Here is a 22,041-nt window from a genome sequence, read left to right as displayed (position 1 = left end):
TTCCCAAAACTCGGGGAGTTGGACTGCGACGGCGTTGGTAGCCATGGCGCGTTCGGTGGTCAGCGACGGCTGAACCAATCGGGGTCACCAGTGTGGATGCTGCACACACACAACTCGATTGCCAGAGAGGTAGGCCACAACGCGTTTGTATAACAGAGTCTTCATTCCAAAGCTCGTACTGCAGCACTGAGCGGGCTCGAGCTTAGAGCCCGCATATATATCCCGAGGCCACGCCTAGTCCCCGGGCATGGCCGATCGGTCGATAGGTGGGGCATGCATTCCAGTTCCCCGCCTGGACGTTCGCGCCACCTGCTGGTGCGCTGAATTCGTGTCCCTTGTGTCCACCACAACGTAATTGTTTCTTGCTTCGTCAGACTCCATTGTTTGGGAGCCCGATGAGCCGCCGCCATTTTGGGAGTGCGGAGTTCTTCAGCTGTTTCGGGGTGCCGGTCAGGCGACCTCTTCGGTCAGGAAATTGTCTTGGTGTCCGATGTATGTTTGCCGTGTTTTACACGGTGTGCTGACGAAATGACAAAGCCCGTGCTGTCCAGATTAGTATTGCTCTGCCTGGTTGGTCACGTATGTGTGAAAACGCTCGTGTGGAATGAGGCGGGAATTTACCAGTTCGTTGAGGCAACAATACACCAGGACGAACAAGACACCGGAACCGCCGGGCCGCGCATGCGCAAATAGCGATGAGGCATATGCCTACGTCACCAACAGTAATCACATTAACATATAATGGCGTACCAATAAAATAGTGAAATTGTTATACCAACACAACTTAATTGGTATAACCACGCTAGTTATACCAATGAAGTTGTGCTGCTCCACCGCTCACACTACAACAGCCGGTCTTTCATGGATGTCTCCCATTCAATTACGGACCGGCTCGACTCCTCTTTGCTCCCCCTTAATTTGTGAGACCTGACATTTGGGCCTACCTATGCCAATAAAGTCAGAGCCAAATAGTTGTTTTTTTAGTTTGGTCTTGATGGAAGGAGTTAACTAGTGTATTACTTTTAATGTTACCTCCTGTGTTTACCCTTTTCGTGACTTCTGAAACATTTGCACACTGTTGCTTTTTTGTCAATGCAATGTATGGTTTATCCCTGTAAGTCAGGAGCTTCCAGTCCCATGAGAGCTGATTAATAGAGCATGAGGAAGCCTCATAAACGGATGAAGCCTTTTCCCTGAGGCACTGTAGCATTCCCAGAGACCGGCCATCTGTCCAACAGCCATTTGACCATTTGCTGACCTGTTTCCTACAATAGGTCTTTGTCCTCGTTTCTGCATCGTATTTATTACCCTCCGCCACCAAAGGTGGATGGAGGTCATGTTTTCACCCCCTTTCTGTTTGCCTGTCCGTTTGTCTGTGAACAAGATATCTCAAAAAGTTGTGGACTGATTCGGACAAACTTTGGCAGAGATATAGCGTATGTGACAAGGACGAAATGATTCGATTTTGGTGAGGATTCGGATCCGGCTACTGGAATTTTTGAAGTGATACTTCACCATTGGAAGATAGGGACAAAAACGATACATATCAGGATATCTCAAAAAGGTGTGGACAGATTTGGTCGAAACGTGGTGGACAGGTTGGGTGTCTGACAAGAACGATTCGATTCGATTTTGGTGAAGATCTCAATATGGATTCGGATATGAGAATTATTTAATTTTTGAAGTGATTCTTCACCATTGGGAGATCGGGCCAAAAACGATACATAGCAGGATATCTCAAAAAGTTATGGATGGATTTGGACGAAACTTGTTGGACAGGTTGTGTGTGTGACAAGGAAGAATTGATTCAATTTTGGTGAAGATCAGGATCCGGATCCAGCTAGTAAAAATTTTAAAGTGATTTTTCACCATTGAGTGATATGGCCAACCAGGTGGAGGTATGCTCTCTACTGAGTGCCGTTCTAGTTAACAATGAGTTTAATCAGATCAAACCTATTTAAAATATATATTCGAAGACTTGTACGAAAGATCTTCAACATGTTCTTCACTTTCTCATGTTTTTTTTTTTTTTTCATATCCTCGACTACCTACTGGTCATAAAATATGTCTACCCGAACTAACAGACTTTTCTACCTTTATCGATTGCAATGGTGCAAGAAAAGTCTTTTGGCATGAAGTATTTGCAATTATTGTCTGTCTAGCCAGCTGGACTAGTTGAGCCCATTGAAGGGCCAGGACTGTATGTGGTGTGCACCAAGGTTGCTGATGCTTTGGTGCACCAAGACTGCCAATTTGGAGCAACCACTTGAAGGTGACTGCCAGGATCCCTGTTGCCAGTTATGGGAGGAATTTGCACTTTTACCAGGATGTTGGCACACAACAACATACTTTCTGTGAAAGAGACTGCGAGATCTTTAACATCCACCAGTAAACGCTGGCAGAGACTGGTTACCGGCTTAATGTTTCATCTAATGGATGGAGCGTGAAGCCGGGACCCCGATACATCGGCCTTCCTGTGAATCACCAGGCAATCAAACTCAGGCTACACTTGTCAAAGGCGAGTACACTACCTATAAACTAGTATCTTGTCAAACTGCACATGGCGGGAATTGATAAATGTTCAGTTCGGTTGTTTTCTCGAAGATTGATGCATCTTCGTTCCACGACATGGGAGGGAATTGGTGATGCAGGGCATCCAGGTATTCTCACATGAAATAATATGCCAGGTGGGATGTTTGGTGGCCAAATATGGGCAATGGCATTGAGAATTGCAATCAATGCCACACAACCTCCATTGAAATCACCACGACCTTATCAATCGCACCACGGCCATTGAAAAGCTTATCCGGCTCGGGATGGATGCCTCCATTCTGCCAACAGTTTGTAGTTTCCTCTCAATCCAGTCTCAAACTGTTTGTAATCAAGGGGAAAATCTTACATGTGGAGTTCCACAAAGGATGAAGTTGGGCCCCATCATATTTCTCGTGATTGTCGACGATGCAGCATTAGCTTACACAGTATCGATGGAAATATGTGGATGATTTGAGCTTTTGGGAATTGATTCCCAAGTCCCAGCAAAGGTGAATGCAAGTGCATGTTGATGCTTTCAGTGAATGGTGTCGGATCAATGACATGAGACCCAAGCCAGAAAAATGGAAAGTTACACAGATCCATTTTTTTAAAACTGGTTACAATCTATAAAATATATTCGGCCACTACTTGAGTTTGGATCACCTGTCTGGGGATCTGGTCTGATCACTGCTCAGGAAGATGAAGTAGAGCGTGTCCGCAAGCCTGCCCTATCTGTTGCATCACATGTCTACATATCCTGTCATATGAACAGCAGCTTGATTTGTATGACATCCCTTCTCTCAATAAGCGGAGATATGAGCTCCTGCTTCAATTTGGAAACAGTTTGTTAAAGGTCCAAATTCCACCGTGACATCCTCCCCTCCACCCATGCCTTGTCCAGTGTTTGACGTTCTCAATGAACCAAAATGACGATTATGAATACCAGCAACGGTACCCGCCCCTTGGGCGGGGCTTCAATTAGGAGGCCCAAATGAAAAGGCAATATATCGGAAATTGAAGGTTTTTTTTTATTTTAAACGATTTATATAAACATCCGTTAAATCATATCACACACAAATCATCAAAATATAAACAGTATTTGTAGAATTTCAATAAAAGCCACGTCACTGTTCATATCGGTAAATATTATTCCATAGTGTTTGGAAAAACTGAAAAATTGGAAAATTGGGAAAAAATTGGAAAAACAATATAACCTATTTTACTCCAGGGGGTCCCAGGATTACCCACCCAAAATTTCATTGCGATCGGTTCAGCCGTTTTTGCGGTACCTGGGAACAGACAGACGGACAGACATTTGGTGAATTATAGTAAGATTATACCAACTGCCAGCAGAATGCAAAGGCCGCTGAAAACTCACAACTGGGCCTGCATCCTTAAACATCCCTGAAAACTTTAACCCAGAGCTCACAATGACTTTGTGGGGATATGTTTGGGAAAGTTGTTGTTGATTGTAACAAGTTCTCACTTGATATGGTTAGAAATGTTGAAATGCAAGTGGAAGCTTTGGCCTTGACATTGACAATGGAAAGGTTGAATGAGTTTTGCAACTCTGATGAGATGGACAATGAGATGGACGTTGTGGTATCAATTCCAAAACTTTCAAGAATAAGTAATTTAAACTATTAACGTCACAAAATACAATGTTCCATATCGCCATGGTTCTGCATCACCCAGCAACCGATGGAATAATCGAGTCTGTTTTCCAAACTTTAAAGTGTGGAATAAAAATGCTTAAGGGTGGAAGTGGTTTATGGGTCTCAAAGCTCTTGGTCAGGTATAGAACAACACCTCAGTCCTCATGGGTCGGTCAAAAAGGAAGCACCTGGTTTTTCTGTGGCCCGGCTTTTATAGTGCAGTCATTTTGCATCCAAAACATTGCCTCTGGTCCAAGATAGATATCGGGGAGAATTGCGCACGACTGGCACAGTGTCGGTACGGGATGGTCATAGTCCACGGGTGTCGCCAACATTTGGATCGTGCATGCTGTTGGCAACAAGGAGAATCCAATTGCCCCCAGCCTAAGGATCAGCTTGAATCATGTATGGATTATGATGAATCGATAACAATTTTCCTTGAACCAGTGGCATTGCCATTCATGAATTCAGTAAGCTTTTCCTCACAACAGAAGGTAACATCTCCTGCGTTTTCCATTGAGCTTTGTGAGATGTGAATATATTCCAAAAGTTATGCCCTTCCCAAACCATTTTTAACGCAAGAGTGGGATCTGTAGTGATCCAGATCTTGTTGCTTAGGGCATGCTTGGGAACTTCCAGTTAGACCATGGGTCTGTTCTCAAGATTTACTCAATGATTGAAACGAGAAAGATGGTTCTAAGTGTGAGTCTACAGATAGTTTGAATTATGGGAAAAGTAGGAACCTCAATTGGGTTGTGTTTCCAAGTAAGAATTAAGCTAATTCATATTCTTCCTTTAAGATCGCATCATGTACGACTATCTATATTTAAGCAAGGATTGAGTTGCTCAAGCTCACTGAGAAATTTTTTGCTAAGTGAATGTAATTATAAGTTAAGTGGTTACAATCCACACCCAACAGGAAGTGGAGAACTTGCACTTTTAAAGACTTAGATGCAGGGATTGGGCCTCGGAGGCCCACAAGGTTGTTTTTTTTTGCGAAAACCATGTTGTACAATTTTCTTTTTGCATGAGCCACATTTTATGGGACTTTCATTTTGTTACACATAATTCAGTGACATAAAAAAAAAATTCATTCAGGCTCATGGGAAAATCTTCATTCTTCACTTATAACACGAATGCAGGCCTGGGGCTTTAAAGACCCCTCATAATTTTTCTTGTGTTATAACCATGTTATATAATTATTTTCTTTGCACGAGACTTCTTGGATGCTCCTATAACCTGGTTACAAATAATTCCATTGCATAAATATAAAGATATTTCATTCAGGTTTGAGGTAAAACCTTCATTCATTACCCATATTACACATATTACACATATTACACATATTGCACATATTACACATATTACATACATTGCACACATTACACATATTACACATATTACACATATTACACATATTACACACATTACACACATTACACACATTACACATATTACACCTTACACATATTACACATTACACATAATCATAATAAGTAAATAAAATGCCCGGGCCTCCCAGGTCTGCATTGGTGTTGGATTTTTGACAATGTTGTGGATATATACATTCTAAATAAAAGCATCAGTGAATCATATTTTTTGAGCAAATACTCCTCTACGAGCCTCAACTTTGTAGAGGAAAAAAAGTTGAAAAAACGAAAAAAGTTCTTTTCTTTTTTGTATACAAGATTGAGGCTCGTGTAAGAGCTAACATTAATCACAAAAAAAAAACTGACACACAAAACATACAATAAAGGGAGCGGGAGACAAGATGGGAAGAGAGAGGGAAGCACACAAGTACAACAGCATAGAACAGGGACATCGGAAGATCTGTGGGAGGGAGAGGGCTTGGGGGGAGTAGGCATGGGAAGGTGGGGGGGGGGGGGGGCGGGGTGGGAGAGGTAAAAAAACACATTGACACTGCTAGAACTTCTAGGAAGGAAGTCGGTATTTTAAAAAAAGTGGATCTGGGGTGAATTAATGGGGGTAGAAAAGATCAAGGTTTTGGATGGGGGAATATACGAGATGGTGGTGGACAGCTGTTTTGAAGACCTGGAGGGAGGAATGGGATTTAAGAGTGTGGGAGATTGTTCCAGAGGTGGGAGAATAGAGGCATGAAAGGGTGAATGTGAGCGGAGAGTCTTGATTTTGGCAATTTCACCAGAAGAGGGTTGCTGGCAGATTTTGTGCGACCTGCAGGAATATTTGGGGGACAGAGCACAGATAGAGCTGGGGGAGCAAGGCCGGAGAGGAGTCGGTAAAAGACAGAAAGACCACCTACCTGCCTGTGGTGAGTGAGTGAAAGGCCCTCAGAGTTAGCTTCATTGCGGGAGATTCCAATGATTCTGAAAGCTTTGGTTCCAACAGCGTGAAGACGAGCTAGGTGTGAGGCAGGAGCACCAGCCCATAGGGGAGAACAGTATTCCATTGAGCTGCGGATGAAAGCCTTGTATGTAGTAAGGAGCTCAGGTGTGCCAAGGAAGGACCTCGCACGACGGAGGATGCCCAGTCGGCGACAGGCTTTGGAGGCCAGATTTGAAATGTGGTTTTCCCAGGAAAGATCATGGCAGATAGTGAGACCCAAAAGCTTGAGTGACAGAACTTCTTGGAGAGGATTGTTCAGAATGTAGATAGGAGGGTTGTCCAGACTTCAAAGAAGATGGGAATTTCAATTTAAAAGTTCGATTTTTTGTTAAAGGAATAAATAATTAATTGCAAAAACGGTTAAATTGGATATTTTTGAAAGGTAGTCACATGACACCAACCAAACTAGCCTGTGCAACTAACTTTCTTGGTTTTTATCTTTCTTTTGCATCTTTTTCTGATTTGTAAATGATAAATAAGCTTTGGGCCTGCCATTTCATGTTCTCATTCTGCTCTGAATGCGAGTGTCCCAGGTTACAATTCCCAGTTTGTAATCCTTTACAGTTTACATTATGTAACATCCTTGTGATTCACGTAAAAGTACATTAATGTATTCAAATGTCTTTTTCCTTCGCATGGCATATGTACACTGTACAGTGGCCTGCAAATGTATTCACCCTCTACCAATAATGCCACATTTAGATGAATTATGTAGAAACAATTTTTCCAAATGTACTTTTTAAATTTATAACTGAAGAGATCAAATTAACGATTGTTGTAGTTGAAGGAGGTTACATGTCAAGAATACCTACAAGAAACATGTACAAATCTAAATTCACTGGTTTCAAAAAAATATTCAACCTCTTTGGACTGTACTTGGTGGAAGCACCTTTTACAGCATTGGCTGCTACAAGTATTTTTGGGGTAGGTCTCTACCAGCTTCGCACAATGAGATGGTGAAATCTTTGCCCATTCTTCACGTGAAAATTGCTCTAGTTCTGTCAGGTTTGATGAGGATCGTCGATGGACTGCAATCTTCAAGTCTCGTCATTAAATGTTAAATTGGGTTCAAATGAGGACTTTGACTGGGTCACTCAATGACATTTATTTTCTTCTTATTCAGCTACTCCAGTGTTGCTTTAACTTTGTTCTTTGGATCATTGTCCTGCTGAAATGTGAATGTCCTACCCAGTTTCAGATTCATGGCGACTCGAGCAGGTTTTCATCAAAGGTTCTCCTGTACTATGCACCGTCCATTATCCCTTATATCCTGACAAGCTTGCCAGTCCCTGCTGATGAAAAGCAGCCCCATAACATGATGATGTCACCACTGTGCTCACAGTAGGGATGGTGTTGACGGTGATGTGCAGTATTAGGCTTGCTCCAGACGTAACGCTTTGAATTTATACGAAAAAGTTCTATTTTTGTCTCATCTGACCACAAAACATTTTTCGACACACCTGCAGTATCATTATGATGCTTTCATGCAAATTACATTGAAGCTTTTAGATCCATCTTTTTCAGTAATGGCTTCTTTCTTGTCACCTGTCCGTAGAGGCCAGCATTGTGAAGGTAACGGGATATTGTTGATTGATGAGCACTGACCCCCATCTTACACATAGAGCCTTGTAGATCTTTCAAAGTCATTGTTGGATTTACAGTTACATCCCAAACCAGTTTCCTGCTTGTCCGGCTGCTGAGTTTGGATGGTCGACCTGATCTGGGTAGAGTCTGGGTATTATGATACGTCTTCCACTTATTCATGATGGATTTCACCGTACTCGAAGGGAGATTTCACCGTACTCAAAAGGATACTGAGTGACTTAAATCTTCTTATAGCCCTCTCCTGAACCGAGCTTCTCCACCATTTTATGTCTGACTTCTTTGGAGAGCTCCTTGGTCTTCATGTTTGCCTTGTTGGTTGACCATGTGATTTGCACCTTAAAAATCCTTAGAGGGTGGGAGAGTTTAACTTATAAGTTAATCCACTGCTTACTTTCAGGTGAAACCTATTACACTTATTTTGTAACCTTCCAAAAACAAAAATTGCTCCTGAAGTGATTTATGATTTATTAGACAAAAGGTTTGAATACTTGTGTAAGTGAGAATCATCTGATTTTCTCTGTTAATCGAACTTATTCACAATTCACCTGCATTTTTTTTGGCTTTTTGACATCGTGAAGACTCTATATATTAAGTTTGATTTGAACGAATCGTGAAATAATCTCAGGTGGCATCAAAATGTAAAAACTTTGGATGGAAGAGTTTGAGGGTGAAATTTTGCAGGCCACTCTACAAGCTCTTCAAAATGATTTTTTTTACCCCACGCACGCGAAGCGAAATGCGGGATTACGAAATTAATTCATGTCCATCCGTCCGTACCGACACGTACACACGTCGGTTTACGATCGAGGAACAATTTATTTATTTTTAATGTTATATTTTGACCATGAATCAGAAAAGAAATCTGCCATTTAACAGTTTGTCTCTGAATTCATCCCGATCGCACATGTGCAGAGGAGTGACATTACTTTTCACCCCTCAGCTCAAATTGGGCTAAGGGGTATTGTCGTCACGGGCGTCGTCCGGGCGGGCGTCAGGGCGTCCGTCAACTTTTGGTTTCCGTCAATTTCGAGCAGAACGGCTTGTCCGATTAAATCCATTTTTGCAGTGTGTGTTGGGGTTGAGTAGAGGAAGGTTCCTTTCGAAAATGGGCGCGCTGCGATTTTCAATATTGGCGCCACGGCAGCCATCTTGAAATTGGTTTCCATCAATTTCGAGCAGAATGGCTTGTCCGATTAAATCCATTTTTGCAGTGTGTGTTGGGGTTGAGTAGAGGAAGGTTCCTTTCGAAAATGGGCACGCTGCGATTTTCAATATGGCCGCCACGGCAGCCATCTTGAAATTGGTTTCCACCATGCATCGGCCGAGGGGTTACGCCCGCTTTGCGGTGCTATTTATTTACTCTGTGTGCCTTCCTGGTGGTGAAGCTAAATTGAAAATCATTCCAAACAGGAAACTTGCTGTTTTTAAGAACGCAATAAAGGACACAAACAACAGGCACAAATAACTAATGTGACGTGTAATGTAACATAATAGACACTAGGACAACGGCGGTAAATTCCGGAATTAATTATTTTTTACGACTTTTACCGTCTTTATTTTATTTCAATGGAATTATATACTTGAACACTAGAACACAAATCACCTCTTTGTCAATTCCAAGATCCCCGTTTTGTATTGCCTGGACATGCTATACAAGATGGTGGTGTGTAAGGGTGATGTATAAGACTGCTTCAATAGCACTAGACTTCTGAAAATTTTAAAACAATCTTTAAAATAATTAGTTTATTTAAATTGCAGTATATATTTGAACACTGTGCAGGGTAACGTGTTCTATGAACTCTGTAGTACAAGGCGTTTTTTAATAGACACACTGAGTAGGTGCTGATCAGTCATTGCCTTTACTTTTGTGTCGGTTTTGGTTGTGTATGCAGAACCTGTCGATGTGCCTTTGTGTTGATGATGGTGCTGGTGAGTTGGGAGCATCAGCTGTTTCTGGAAAGTGTTCCAACCCAGAGTGCCAAAGTTTCTTCCCGCCATTTATAGGCCTGCTGTGCTTCAGTGTAATCTTTGGCTTCTCCATTCAGACACCCTCCTTCATGCTGAACATCAGGTCTGTGCCATATTTTGCATTATCAGGGCGAGGAATACATGGTATATGATGAATTAAAATGGATTTGAACTTGTTTAAAGTGCTCAGTATTTTGCAGAGGTGTCTTCCATTACCAATAAGCTTTTCAAGCCAGCTGCTCCATAATTAACCATTCGATGGAGTGCTTGCTTGAGTGCTTAAGCCACTTGGCGAGTGCTCTACAAGCTTATTACCTACAAGGTTATGTTTTCGCCCATGTGGGCTGTCTGTGAACAGGATATCTCAAAAAGTTGTGGACGGGTTTGAACGAAATTTGGTGGAGACGTTGGGTGTGTGATAAGGACGAAATGATTAGATTGTGAAGATGCAGATCTGGATCCGAGAATTTTAAAGTGATTCTTCACCATTGAGAGATAGGGTAAACAAGCATTCTGAGTATTGCGCTGCAATACATGTCCCCTACCAAAGTTCAAAGTGCCATGACTTTGTCAAAAATGATCGAATATGCAAATTTATGCACGGTTGATGCTGGTTTTCAAACTTGATCTGAGGTATGCTGAGACACGTGTGTCACGCCTCGCCTCGTTGATAAGCCCGCAAGGTCGCTCCGTGGAACGTATTGCACTGTGGAAATTATATAAATTATTACCAACTCACGGTCTGAGGTACTAGCGATGCAAGAGATATCCATAAAAAAAAAAAAAAAAATTCGTTTAATTAACGATATCTGCCGAACCACGTGCCCTATCGCAAATTCCAAAGGGACATTTTAGTAGACTGCCGTGCTGAACAGATTTGTGAATTTTCCCCTCGATTGGATCAAAAATGAGGGAGGAGCTCGGTTTTAAAGGTTCATGCTTAAAAACGTCATAACTCTGAAACCATGTGACGCATGACGTCATGCTCGCTGACTCTTTTGTTCGTCATGGGTATGCGATTCTGCCTGGAAAGTTTGGCCTCGATCTGTTCATCCGTTGCAGAGAAAAAGGGGTTTTCGTGTTTTCACGAAAAACAATATGGCGGCCGAACCACGTGACCTTTGACGTCATAATTACCATTAAAATATTCTACAGACCGAGTCCCCCCTACGGTGAAAATTTGATCTCAATCCGAAATATTATTGCAGAGAAAATGTTTTTTAAAGGAAATTAAAACTTAAAATGGCACTGAGTTAAGGATCATCAGAATTATCAGAATTCCCAAAGTTCAAAGTGCCATAACTTTGTCAAAAATGATCGAAACGTCGTGACGTTCGAACTTGATCTGTAACTTATCATGAGGAAACCATGGACCAAGTTTGAAATCATTAGCATTAAGCGTTTAGAAAAAAAGTCCGGAAAACTGTTCTTTGTGTGACGGACTGACGGACTGACGGACTGACGGACTGACGGACTGACGGACTGACGGACTGACGGGCTGACGGACTGACAGACGGAGGGACGGCGTGCAAACCTATAGTCCTCTCCAGTGCACACCAGTGGGGGACTAATAATGATATACTGTAGAGTACAATATCTCAAAAAGTTGTGGACGTATTATACGACAAGACGTTGTGGACAGGTTGGGTGTGTGACGACGATGAATCAATTCGATTTTGGTGAATGGTGCAGATACGAATCCGGATCTGGATATGAGAATGTTTTTTACATTTTTTGAGTGATTCTTCACCATTGAGTGATCGGGCCAAAAACTATATATAGCATGATATCTCAAAAAGTTGTGGAAGACTTATGACAAAACTTGGTGTACGAGTTGCTTAGATAACAAGAACAAGCCGATTAGATTTTGATCCAGGTCCGAATCCAGATCCGGCCTATCAGTGGAATAGAAACCATAAATTGTTCAGCCTCGCAGAGGTAGCTACACCCTCTACCTCGTGCCATTCTAGTTGGTAAGGGATCACACCCGAGTTGACTTGCCATAACCGCTAGGTGGCGCTACAGTACAGCTCTTGACATCAGCTGTCATTTGTGTTAATTTTTATTTGTTCTCTGTGATTTTTAAGAGAAAGAAAACATCCCCACATTCATGTAAAACCCATGATGTTCTTATGAAGAGGAAAAAAAACTTGTAAAATTGAGATCAAATGCTCAATCAAAGTGGATTAACTATAGCAACAAACGACTTAAAGAAACTTGAAGGACGTGTGCTCGGTATTACAATAAGATAGAGGAAAGTAAATTAAGGGATTCGAGCACAAGCAATGTGTGTAACATCATTGATGAGGTGAAGAAATACAAATGGAAATTGGCTGGTCACCTACCAGGATTGCACCATCGTTGGGCCAACAAAATTCTGGACAAAAAAATCCCAAGTGTCAAACAAAAAGGAGGAAGAAGAAGACCTCTTGGTGGATTGCAAGATGAAATGAAGATATTTGCAGGAGCACTTTGGATGAGATTTGCAAAAGACATGCGGATGTAGGAGTCTTGCGAAGGCCTCCATCTGCCGGCAGTGGATTGAAAAAGGCACATTTTCAATTGGATTGGGTCTCAAATGCCAAAACCTCCTTCAGGGAGTCTAACGTGTACGATCTAACATACATCTCTATATATAAAGGAGGAGTGTCTGTGTGTGTGTGTGTGTGTGTGTGTGTGTGTGTGTGTGTGTGTGTGTGTGTGTGTGTGTGTGTGTGTGTGTCTGTGTGTGTGTGTGTGTGTGTGTGTGTGTGTGTCTGTCTGTCTGTCTGGATGTCCGCTTATAACTCAAGAACTACACATCGGAGAAAAGTTTTAGACACAGATTCGGAATCAGCATAAAATCCCGGTGGTTATAGGCTTCTCTGTATTTTAATATCAATGGTTTAAAAAACCGCGCCAGCTGCAATTCCATGGTGTTGTTTGTGGCGGCGCTAGACGTTCGGGGTGTATTGCAATGGTTTGTCGGGTTTGGCTGTGGGTCCAGAATAGCTCCCATTTCCTTATGTCCTTCCACTTTTATTTTGATTCTTCTGTTACAACGCCTTCCTTATCTACCTTATATCCCCCCGACGAGGCCTCTACATAATTTCATGCGGCAGAATTTCGTGCATTTTGAGTGAAAGAACTAAAGAAGTGAGACGAAGTTGTAGGAGGAAGAAGAGGCGCGGTCACTGTGGAGGCCTCGATCGTGAGTGGAAATGGCGGGAATTGCGTTTGTATCGTAAAGTAAAGGATCTGCATTCATTTCTGAACTTGCATTGGTGGATTGTTATACATCTGCATTATTTTTCATAAAAAAACTTTATGTTGAACTTTAAGGCTCCAAGCACGGACTATATATATAGCACTCATTGAGGTTAAAATAAAAGTAAAAAGCCTGCTATCGCTTGCCAAGCTAGCCGTTCCCCCCTCCCCCTCCCCCTCCACTCCCCCTCCACTCCCCCTCCCTCCCCTTCTCCCCTCCCCCTCCCCCCTCCCCCTCCCCTCCCATCCCTCCCCCTCCCCCTCCCCATCCCCCCCTCTTCTCTCCTCTCCTCCTCCCCCTCCCCCTCCCCCTCCCCCCCTCTTCTCCCCTCCCCCTCTTCTCCCCCCCCCTCTTCTCCCCTCTCCCCTCCCCTCCCCCTCCCCCTCCCCCTCCCTTCCCCCCTCCCCTCCCCCTCCCCCCTCCCCTCCCCCCTCCCCTCCCCTCCCCCCTCCCCTCCCCCTCCCCCCTCCCCTCCCCCCTCCCCTCCCCCCTCCCCTCCCCCCTCCCCTCCCCCCTCCCCTCCCCTCCCCTCCCCCCTCCCCTCCCCTCCCCCCCTCCTCTCCCCTCCCCCCCTCCCCCTCCCCTCCCCCCCTCCCCCTCCCCTCCCCCTCCCCCTCCCCATCCCCCCCTCTTCTCTCCTCTCCTCCTCCCCCCCTCTTCTCTCCTCTCCTCCTCCCCCCCTCTTCTCTCCTCTCCTCCTCCCCCCCTCTTCTCTCCTCTCCTCCTCCCCCTCCCCCTCCCCCTCCCCCCTCTTCTCCCCTCCCCCTCTTCTCCCCTCCCCCTCTTCTCCCCTCCCCCTCTTCTCCCCTCCCCCCTCTTCTCCCCTCTCCCTCCCTTCCCCCCTCCCCTCCCCCTCCCCTCCCCTCCCCCCCTCCCCTCCCCCCTCCCCTCCCCTCCCCCCCTCCCCTCCCCTCCCCCCTCCCCTCCCCCTCCCCTCCCCCCTCCCCTCCCCCTCCCCTCCCCCCTCCCCTCCCCCATCCCCCTCCCCCCTCCCCTCCCCTCCCCCCTCCCCTCCCCCATCCCCCTCCCCTCCCCCATCCCCCTCCCCGCCCCTCCCCCTCCCCCTCCCCCTTCCCCTCCCCCTCCCCCTTCCCCTCCCCCTTCCCCTCCCCCTTCCCCTTCCCCTCCCCCTTCCCCTTCCCCTCCCCTTCCCCTCCCCCTCCCCCTCCACTCCCCCTCCCCCTCCACTCCCCCTCCCCCCTCCCCCCTCACCTCCCCCCCTCCCCCCTCCCCTCTCCTCCTCCCCCCTCCCCTCTCCTCCGCCCCCTCCCTCCTCTTCTCCCCTCTCCTCCTCCCCCCCTCTTCTCCCCTCCCCCCCTCTTCATCCCTCCCCACCCTCTCCTCCCCTCCCCCCCCGTTCCCCTCCCCTCCCCTTCCTCCTCCCCTCCCTTCCCCGCCCGGCAAGGCCGGGTACTTCCCATGGCCAGCTGTACGTGGGCTGCTCGAGGGTTGGAAACCAAGCAATCTTTATGTCTTGGCACCAAGTAAGAAAACCAGAAATGTTGTATACCAAGAGGTTTTGAGAAATTGACAATTGACAAAACGTCATGTAGGAAATGTACTGTGATATTGCTCTAAAATATACATGTTCTTTTCATCATATATTTGCCTTATTCTTATTCAACCCGGGCGAAGCCGGGTACCTCAGCTAGTAGAATATAATAAAGGGAGCGGGAGACAAGAGGGGAAGAGAGAGGGAAGCACAACATCAGCAGGGAACAGGGACATTGGGAGATCTGTGCAATGGAGAGGGCTGGGGTGGGGTACATGGGATAAACAAGATGGACACTATTAGGGATTTCAGGAAAGAAAACAGGGAATTTGAAAGAGGTTGGATTGGGTTGGATTAACGGGGGTAGAAAAGATCAAGGTTTTGGATGGGGGAAATTGAAGAATGTTTTGAAGACCTTGAGCGATTGAAGAGAGCGTTGGAGTTTGTTCTCAAGGTGGGGAAAAAGAGGAATGAAAGAGTGAAGGTGAGCAGAGAGTCTTGATTTTGGCAGTTTCACCAGAAGAGGGTTGCTGACAGATCTTGTGCGATCTGTAGGAATATTTGGGGGACAGAACACAGAGAGAGCTGGGGGAGCAAGGCCAGAGAGGAGTCGGAAGAACACAGAAAGACTGTCCACGCGCCTGCGGTGAGAGAGTGCGAAAGGCCCTCAGAAACTCTTAAGTAGAAACTAGGCAAACTCTTAAGGCCCGTATGATCCACCATCGTCGTCCAGCTCATGAAGAGGCTTTCAACTCTGCTCTATATTCGCACTTGAACCTGTGCGAAGTCACAGCTTTGATAACAGTGAAGTGGTCATCTTAGACAGAGAAAAAATTGGTTTGCTCGAGGTGTAAAGGAATCCATTTGGGAAAGACTTGAGTTACCATCTCTCAACAAAAGGTGTGGTTTGCGATTTAATCTATCACATACGTGGGACAAATCTCTCCCACATCGTCTGCAACCATCGCGTGACTCCCAGATTGGTCCACAGACCAATTAATCCAGCAACGGTGGAGGTCACATGGCAATTTTCAAACATATTCTTCACTTCAACATCTTCCGTGACCAAGGCAAGTGGATCCTCGCCGAAACGTCAGCTCTACCGACGAGCAAGTCCAGCTTTTTCAGTTATAAACATTTCCTGATTTAATTCGACTGTAAGATTAACAACCTGCAAAGGTCAAAAATGATTGTGAAATTAATTTTTTTTGGCCTACCATAGGCATTTACATTTCAATCAATCCAAGCAAGACTTGGCACAAAAATTACCTTGCCTGCCATAGCCCCGACAGAGAAGAGGAAGGAGGCAGATATTTGGTGCGTTTTCTTATTTTCAATTTCACAGAGGGCAAAGGTCACCATTGCTCACAAAATTAAGGGTTTTGACCTGCAGAACCTTTATGTGGCAACCACCATACGATAGTTGCCTCGGCCCGTTCAGACTAAAGTAAGTAAACATTGGTGCAATGTGTTCCTTTTGATTTTATGGAGGTCCGAGTGAGTATTGGGGCGAAGGGGCGATGATGTGATGGGAAGGTTCGGGGGATTCGTTTGTAATCCCTTGTAGATGTCTGATTCTAGCGATTGTCTACGTTTACACTTGCCAGTTAATTTCCAGTGATTGTTTCTTCATTTGCCGCAGATTTTTTTTTTGTATACTGAATCGAGGCTCGTGAAAGAGCTGACATTTACTTCACAAACAAATCAACCAGACAAACAAAACATATAAAAAGAGGGAGCGGAAGACAAGATGGGGAGAGAAGGGGAAGCACACAACATTTTTTTTTGATGATGTGATGGGAAGGTTCGGGGGATTCGTTTGTAATCCCTTGTAGATGTCTGATTCTAGCGATTGTCTACGTTTACACTTGCCAGTTAATTTCCAGTGATTGTTTCTTCATTTGCTGCAGATTTTTTTTTTGTATACTGAATCGAGGCTCGTGAAAGAGCTGACATTTACTTCACAAACAAATCAACCAGACAAACAAAACATATAAAAAGAGGGAGCGGAAGACAAGATGGGGAGAGAAGGGGAAGCACACAACATTTTTTTTTGTGTGATCCTTCTGTTTGCAGGTCCGTGAAGGCCGAGCTGAAGTCGTATGCCTTGGGCTTGATTTTCCTGCTTTATCGTCTCCTTGGTAAACATGCACAATTTGATTTGAATCCGATGTCTGGTTTATGCTCGTCAGGGGATTGCTACTGATCAATGATTGATATTTATCAGGTGATTTTTTTTTTGTTTTTGTAAACAAGATCGAGGCTCATGTAAGAGCTAACATTAATCACAAAAAGACAAACTGACACATAAAACATAAGATAAAGGGAGCGGGAGACAAGATGGGGAGAGAGAGGGAAGCACACAAGTACAACATTTGAGAACAGCGACATTGGGAGATCTGTGGGAGGGAGAGGACTTGGAGAGAGGAGGCATGGGAAGTGGTGGGGGAGGATGAGGGAGGTATAAAACACATGGACACTGCTAGGACTTCCAGGAAAGAAGTCGGAATTTCAAAAAAGTGCAATTTTGTTCATATTTGATTTGCCAAGAAATTTGATTGGTGTAACCTGTGCTTTATCACATCATTATTCCCGTATTACGACAGGATTCATACCTGGACCACTCATCTACGGCTGGGCCATTGACCTCACCTGTTTGGTGTGGTCGGAAAGGTGTGGGCCGTCCGGTGGAAACAACCATGGAGCTTGTGCCCTATACGACTACGCCATCTTCCGCAATATTTTTGTGGGGCTCACGTTGGGCCTAAAGTTGTTGGCATTGGGCCTCTACGTGGCCGTACAAGCCTTCATCCTGGCACGGCCTGGACGCTACTTCGTGGAGAAGAAGCCTGATGAATCGACATGGATTCGTCGGCGAGGTAGCAAGTTTGTCTACAATGTGGGTGACCAAGAACTTTGTGAAAATGTGGAAACGGTACTTTAATATCCAGGTTCGCGTAATCACTGCCAAGGTTACAGATGTACTTCTTTCTCTCCCTCACCGATTGGTCCGGTAGCAAGTTTGCTTATGCAACTCAAACTTAGAGTCTCCTCAGTGCTGTCAATCAATACACAGGCCTAGCCAAAAGCCGTGTATTTTTAAAGCTCATCTTTGAGCTTAGGATGTTACTAAGGGTGGTCTGAACACTGTCTGCTCGGGGGTTAATTTTATGGAGCAATCTCTTTTCCTGATTGGTTGGTGATGGAAGCTTGTGCAGGATGCTAGCCATACGGTGGGTCACACTCTGTGTCCATGTTTTGTACGTCCATTTATTCTTGATGTGTACCTATGAAGCTGAACCATGGCATAGCCGGCCGGTATTAAACGGTTTGAATCGACAGCACACCTTTACAGGTGCCGATGCCAAAGTCCTTGAAGACATCAGATGATAGGACCAATTCCCTATGATTTAACCCTCCGAGCCACAGATCCTCAATATTCGCACTTTTCTATCAGATTTTTGTAGCACCTTTGTAATAAATAAATCATTTTGGGTTCATTGGGGATTTGAGCTTGTTTTGCTTCGTGATTGTTCATATTGATCGCAATGTATGTTTTTTTATACTTTTTTCCCCGACAAGTTGCGACTCATGGAAGAACAAGGGTGAATTACCAATGGGGTAGCGGGGCAACGACTGGGGACAACCACGAGGCGATATTAGCGAACTTGAAAGGAGACAGGAAGCGAGGTGGAAACACTGAAATCAGCCAGTCATAGGGTTGGGTTAGGAAGCGTTAATGGAGGTAATAAAGATTATGTGTCAGGACGGAGGATGACAAGGGGTGGCGGTGCGCTGCCTACTTTATGTCCTGGCCCCAGGAGGGAACAGAGAGACGGAACAGCCTCTGGAAGGCAGCTCCATAGACGGAGAAGTTCACCATTAATCAAACTTTCAAAGCTTCAACTTAAATCTAAGAACAGCCGCTTGCCTCCTTTTAAACGTTTTTGTTGCCATAGGGACTTGAACTGAATATTAATTTTGATATTTTTGTCAGTTTTTCCTCCTTGGAGCTTCCTTCTCCATGCATGTGTGCTTTGCTTCCTGGTTATGGCTGTTGCGTCCTGATCCGTTTTTGACTGTTGCGGATTTTCCACGACCCTCGATCCTAGTATGTACACGAAAATGATGAGCATTTCTATTTCACAAAGTTTAGGCGTAGCAACAGCATAGAACAAGATCAAATAAGTTCAGCTCTTTGTGCTGTTCCTTGAGGTATTCCTGCACCTGGGCAGCACGATGCATCTTGGTGAGCGGGGAGGCGAGGTGAGCATTGTCATGGTGGAATTGAAGCCATGACTGTTCCAGATCTTTCTTTTACCTATCTGACGGACTCGGTGGCAAAATAGTTGGAGCATCCGCTCTGAGTCTGGAAGGTCCCGTGCCTCAACATGTTGGTTTTGTGCGCAGAGCCCAGAACGACTCCCTTCATGGTCTACTGTGTTGAGAGCAGCATGGCCTGCATGTGTCACACAAACTAGTCTCCAGCATCTCAGGAAGGGTGGCCAGCCATCCTGGCTCCGTGAAAGTGTCACTCATCAAATGCGCTGCATCGGAGTGCGATCAGGCAATCGAGTGAGGCTACATTCCAGGAAATTTGCAAGAGGGCTTATCAAGGCCACGCCCGGGGAGGCGATCTGGAGCTTGTCCCAACTGGGTGTTTGGCCGCCAGATTGGGGAGTCTTTGGTCCCAGCCCTGATTTCCAGGCCTTCAAGCATACACAGTGGCAAAGGGTTCACCGTATTGTCCACTGAAGCATCCAGGTGGCCTCCTCGGCACTGTGGGGGGTCCCAAGGTGGGAAGGGCAGCCACGCAAATGGGTTTGGCAATCGTGGAAGTCACGGGTTTATCGGTTTCATTGGGGTGAGTGCAATGACCTGAGGCCAGAGGACAGGCATGGATGGATTGGATCTCACAACTGGGGCTCACCGAGAAATTGCATCAGAGAGATTGATCATGAATCCACTGCGCGTGATGATGCTCAATCCATTACCGATAGTGTCACCAAGTGGTACAAGCCTTAGGCCCTCAGGGAAGAAGAAAAACAAGACGAGAGGAATCAGATGTCACTGGATAGGTGCAAGGGCACGAACAAATGTATGATTGTAAACAGTTGTAAATAGATTTCAACAGCAGTTATAAAGTGTATTGGGTGTTGTATTATGTGGTGTCTTTATTGGTGGTGACTTTGTTGGTGAGGGTCTTTACTGCAGTAAATGGCTGTAGGGGGCTCGTTTAAGGACTTTGGTGGATGAGTTGAGTAAAGGGATAACAATTTTGTGGGATTTGTCAGAGCGTGAGGGAGGATTTGTTGAATGGAGTTGGTGGTGTTTGAGGAGTTTGTGGGATGAGCCAATGAGTGGAGGTGCGGAGGATGTGGGTGATGGTGTGAGTGTGGAGTGTGTTGGTGGCGGTTGGAGTGCGGATAAGTTGGGTGAGTACGACGGGTGTGATTGCCAGTCTCGGTGGAAATTCAGGCTCTTTATTGGCTAGAGGAGGGTTGAGAGGCTATAAATGAAGGACCTGTTGTTGATAACACCATTGGGTAAGACAAGACAGAAAAAATAACAACAGGAATGGAAAAAGTTTTTATTATTATTCACCAACAGGAGGCTGTAGCTAAAGTAGATAACGAGAAGTATGACATACTGTATTTGCAATACTTGAGACTTGGTATAATGAGGAGAATAGTTGGAGGACAGGACGAGGAATCTACAAGATGTACTGGTGTGGTGAGAAGGGAAGAGTTGAGGGTGTGCGGCAATCTAGGTAAAAGACAATGTTGTATCGAGAGTAAGGAATGATATTAAGGAGGGAACGAATGTAGAGGATTCTGTGTGGATTGAGTTTAGTGATTTTACGAATAGTATGATACTTGTAGGATGCGTTTATAGGGCTCCTGATGAGGGAGGAGCCAGGAGAAAGGGTTTCATGAAGAATTCAGAAAGATGGGTGGAAATGGAGGAGTGCTGATTGGTTGTGACTTTAATTTGCCAGGGATAGGTTGCGTCTAGGAATTGGGAAAGCTCAGGACCGATTGCTTTTACAATCAATTTGTAGAAAAGCCTACAAGGGGAAGGGAGTTGTATTCGATCTTTACCCTGCGCTCACGAAGCAAAAAGCAGGGATAGGCCTGCGTGCCTATCTGAATTTTTAAAATTCATTTTCTTGGCAAACGTATAATATTGTCAAGAGTATTGAGTACTTCCCATAGTATCCGAGTATTGTCAAGTACTTCCCACGGGAAACAAGAGATGTTAATGATGATGTCATCGGTGCCTTCATTATGACGTCATAATTCGACAAGTATAATGCTTGATCCGATCAGTATGATTTTTTTTTTTCTATGTAACTTTTTCTTTTTATTTCGAAATTTGATGGACACGACATTTTTATCATAGGAGCGCCTCCTCTTGTATAATTTTTTAAATGATAATTATGACGTCATAGGTCACGTGGTACAGGCACCATCTTGGAAAAACCGAAAAACGTTGCACCAGTATATCTCCGAAACCGCTCCATGGAAAAAATTTAAACATCGCTCATTGTAAAGAACTCTGCATGGGAAATATAAGTGTTGTTAACGATGATGTCATTGGTGCCTTAATTATGACGTCATAATTCGACAAGTGCAACACTTAGTCCAATCGGTTTGAAATTTCTTGAGCATGATCTACGGAACAATTATATTAGAGAAAGAACATTTATGATGTCATCGCTCACGTGATCTGGCAGCCATATTGGATCAAAGAAAAAAAACCTTTAAAAAAACAGAAAAGTTGGTTCGCGCCAAGTTGACTGGGCGGGGTAAGTATTCTATGAATACCATCTAATTATTTAAGCAATGATCCCAACATGGTGAAAGGTGTAGGTAAGGGTACATTTGGGTTCAAGTGTCCGCGTGACCACCACATAGTGCGTGCATCTATATTGTTGATATGTTGATTTTGGAATAGTATGGCTATGCTGGTAGATTTCAGGAAAGCAAACTTTGAAGGTATGAAGAAGAGTGTTATGCACTCTAGATTGGGAAAAGTGAACGTGTGGGCAATCTGCATCAGATAAATGGGCAACCTTCGAGGAACAATTGTGGAGGGTGCAATGTAGGTATATTCCAGTGAGGTGTGAAGGTACAGGTAGAAAGATACAAGGGTTGTTGAGTAGGGAGGTAACAGGA

At 44.8% G+C, this 22,041-nt stretch overlaps 1 protein-coding gene across 1 annotated transcript in view; it reads left to right on the top strand.

Annotated features, from left to right (window-relative positions):
• Positions 1-18,368, top strand: part of SLCO3A1 (solute carrier organic anion transporter family member 3A1) — a 152,218-nt gene extending 133,850 nt beyond the window's left edge. Inside the window, exons 9-11 of the mRNA XM_068121977.2 lie at positions 10,049-10,227; positions 16,940-17,004; positions 17,470-18,368. Coding sequence (XP_067978078.2) covers positions 10,049-10,227; positions 16,940-17,004; positions 17,470-17,807 — 582 coding nt within the window. The 3' untranslated portion in view covers positions 17,808-18,368. The remainder of the gene's footprint in view (positions 1-10,048; positions 10,228-16,939; positions 17,005-17,469) is intronic.
• The last annotated feature ends 3,673 nt before the right edge of the window (positions 18,369-22,041 follow it).

The sequence above is a fragment of the Myxine glutinosa genome, chromosome 7 (assembly GCF_964187855.1).
Source record: "Myxine glutinosa chromosome 7, kmMyxGlut1.1, whole genome shotgun sequence".
Lineage (NCBI taxonomy): Eukaryota > Metazoa > Chordata > Myxini > Myxiniformes > Myxinidae > Myxine > Myxine glutinosa.
Note: the sequence above shows the minus strand (reverse complement) of the source record. Positions and strands in the feature narration are given on the sequence as shown.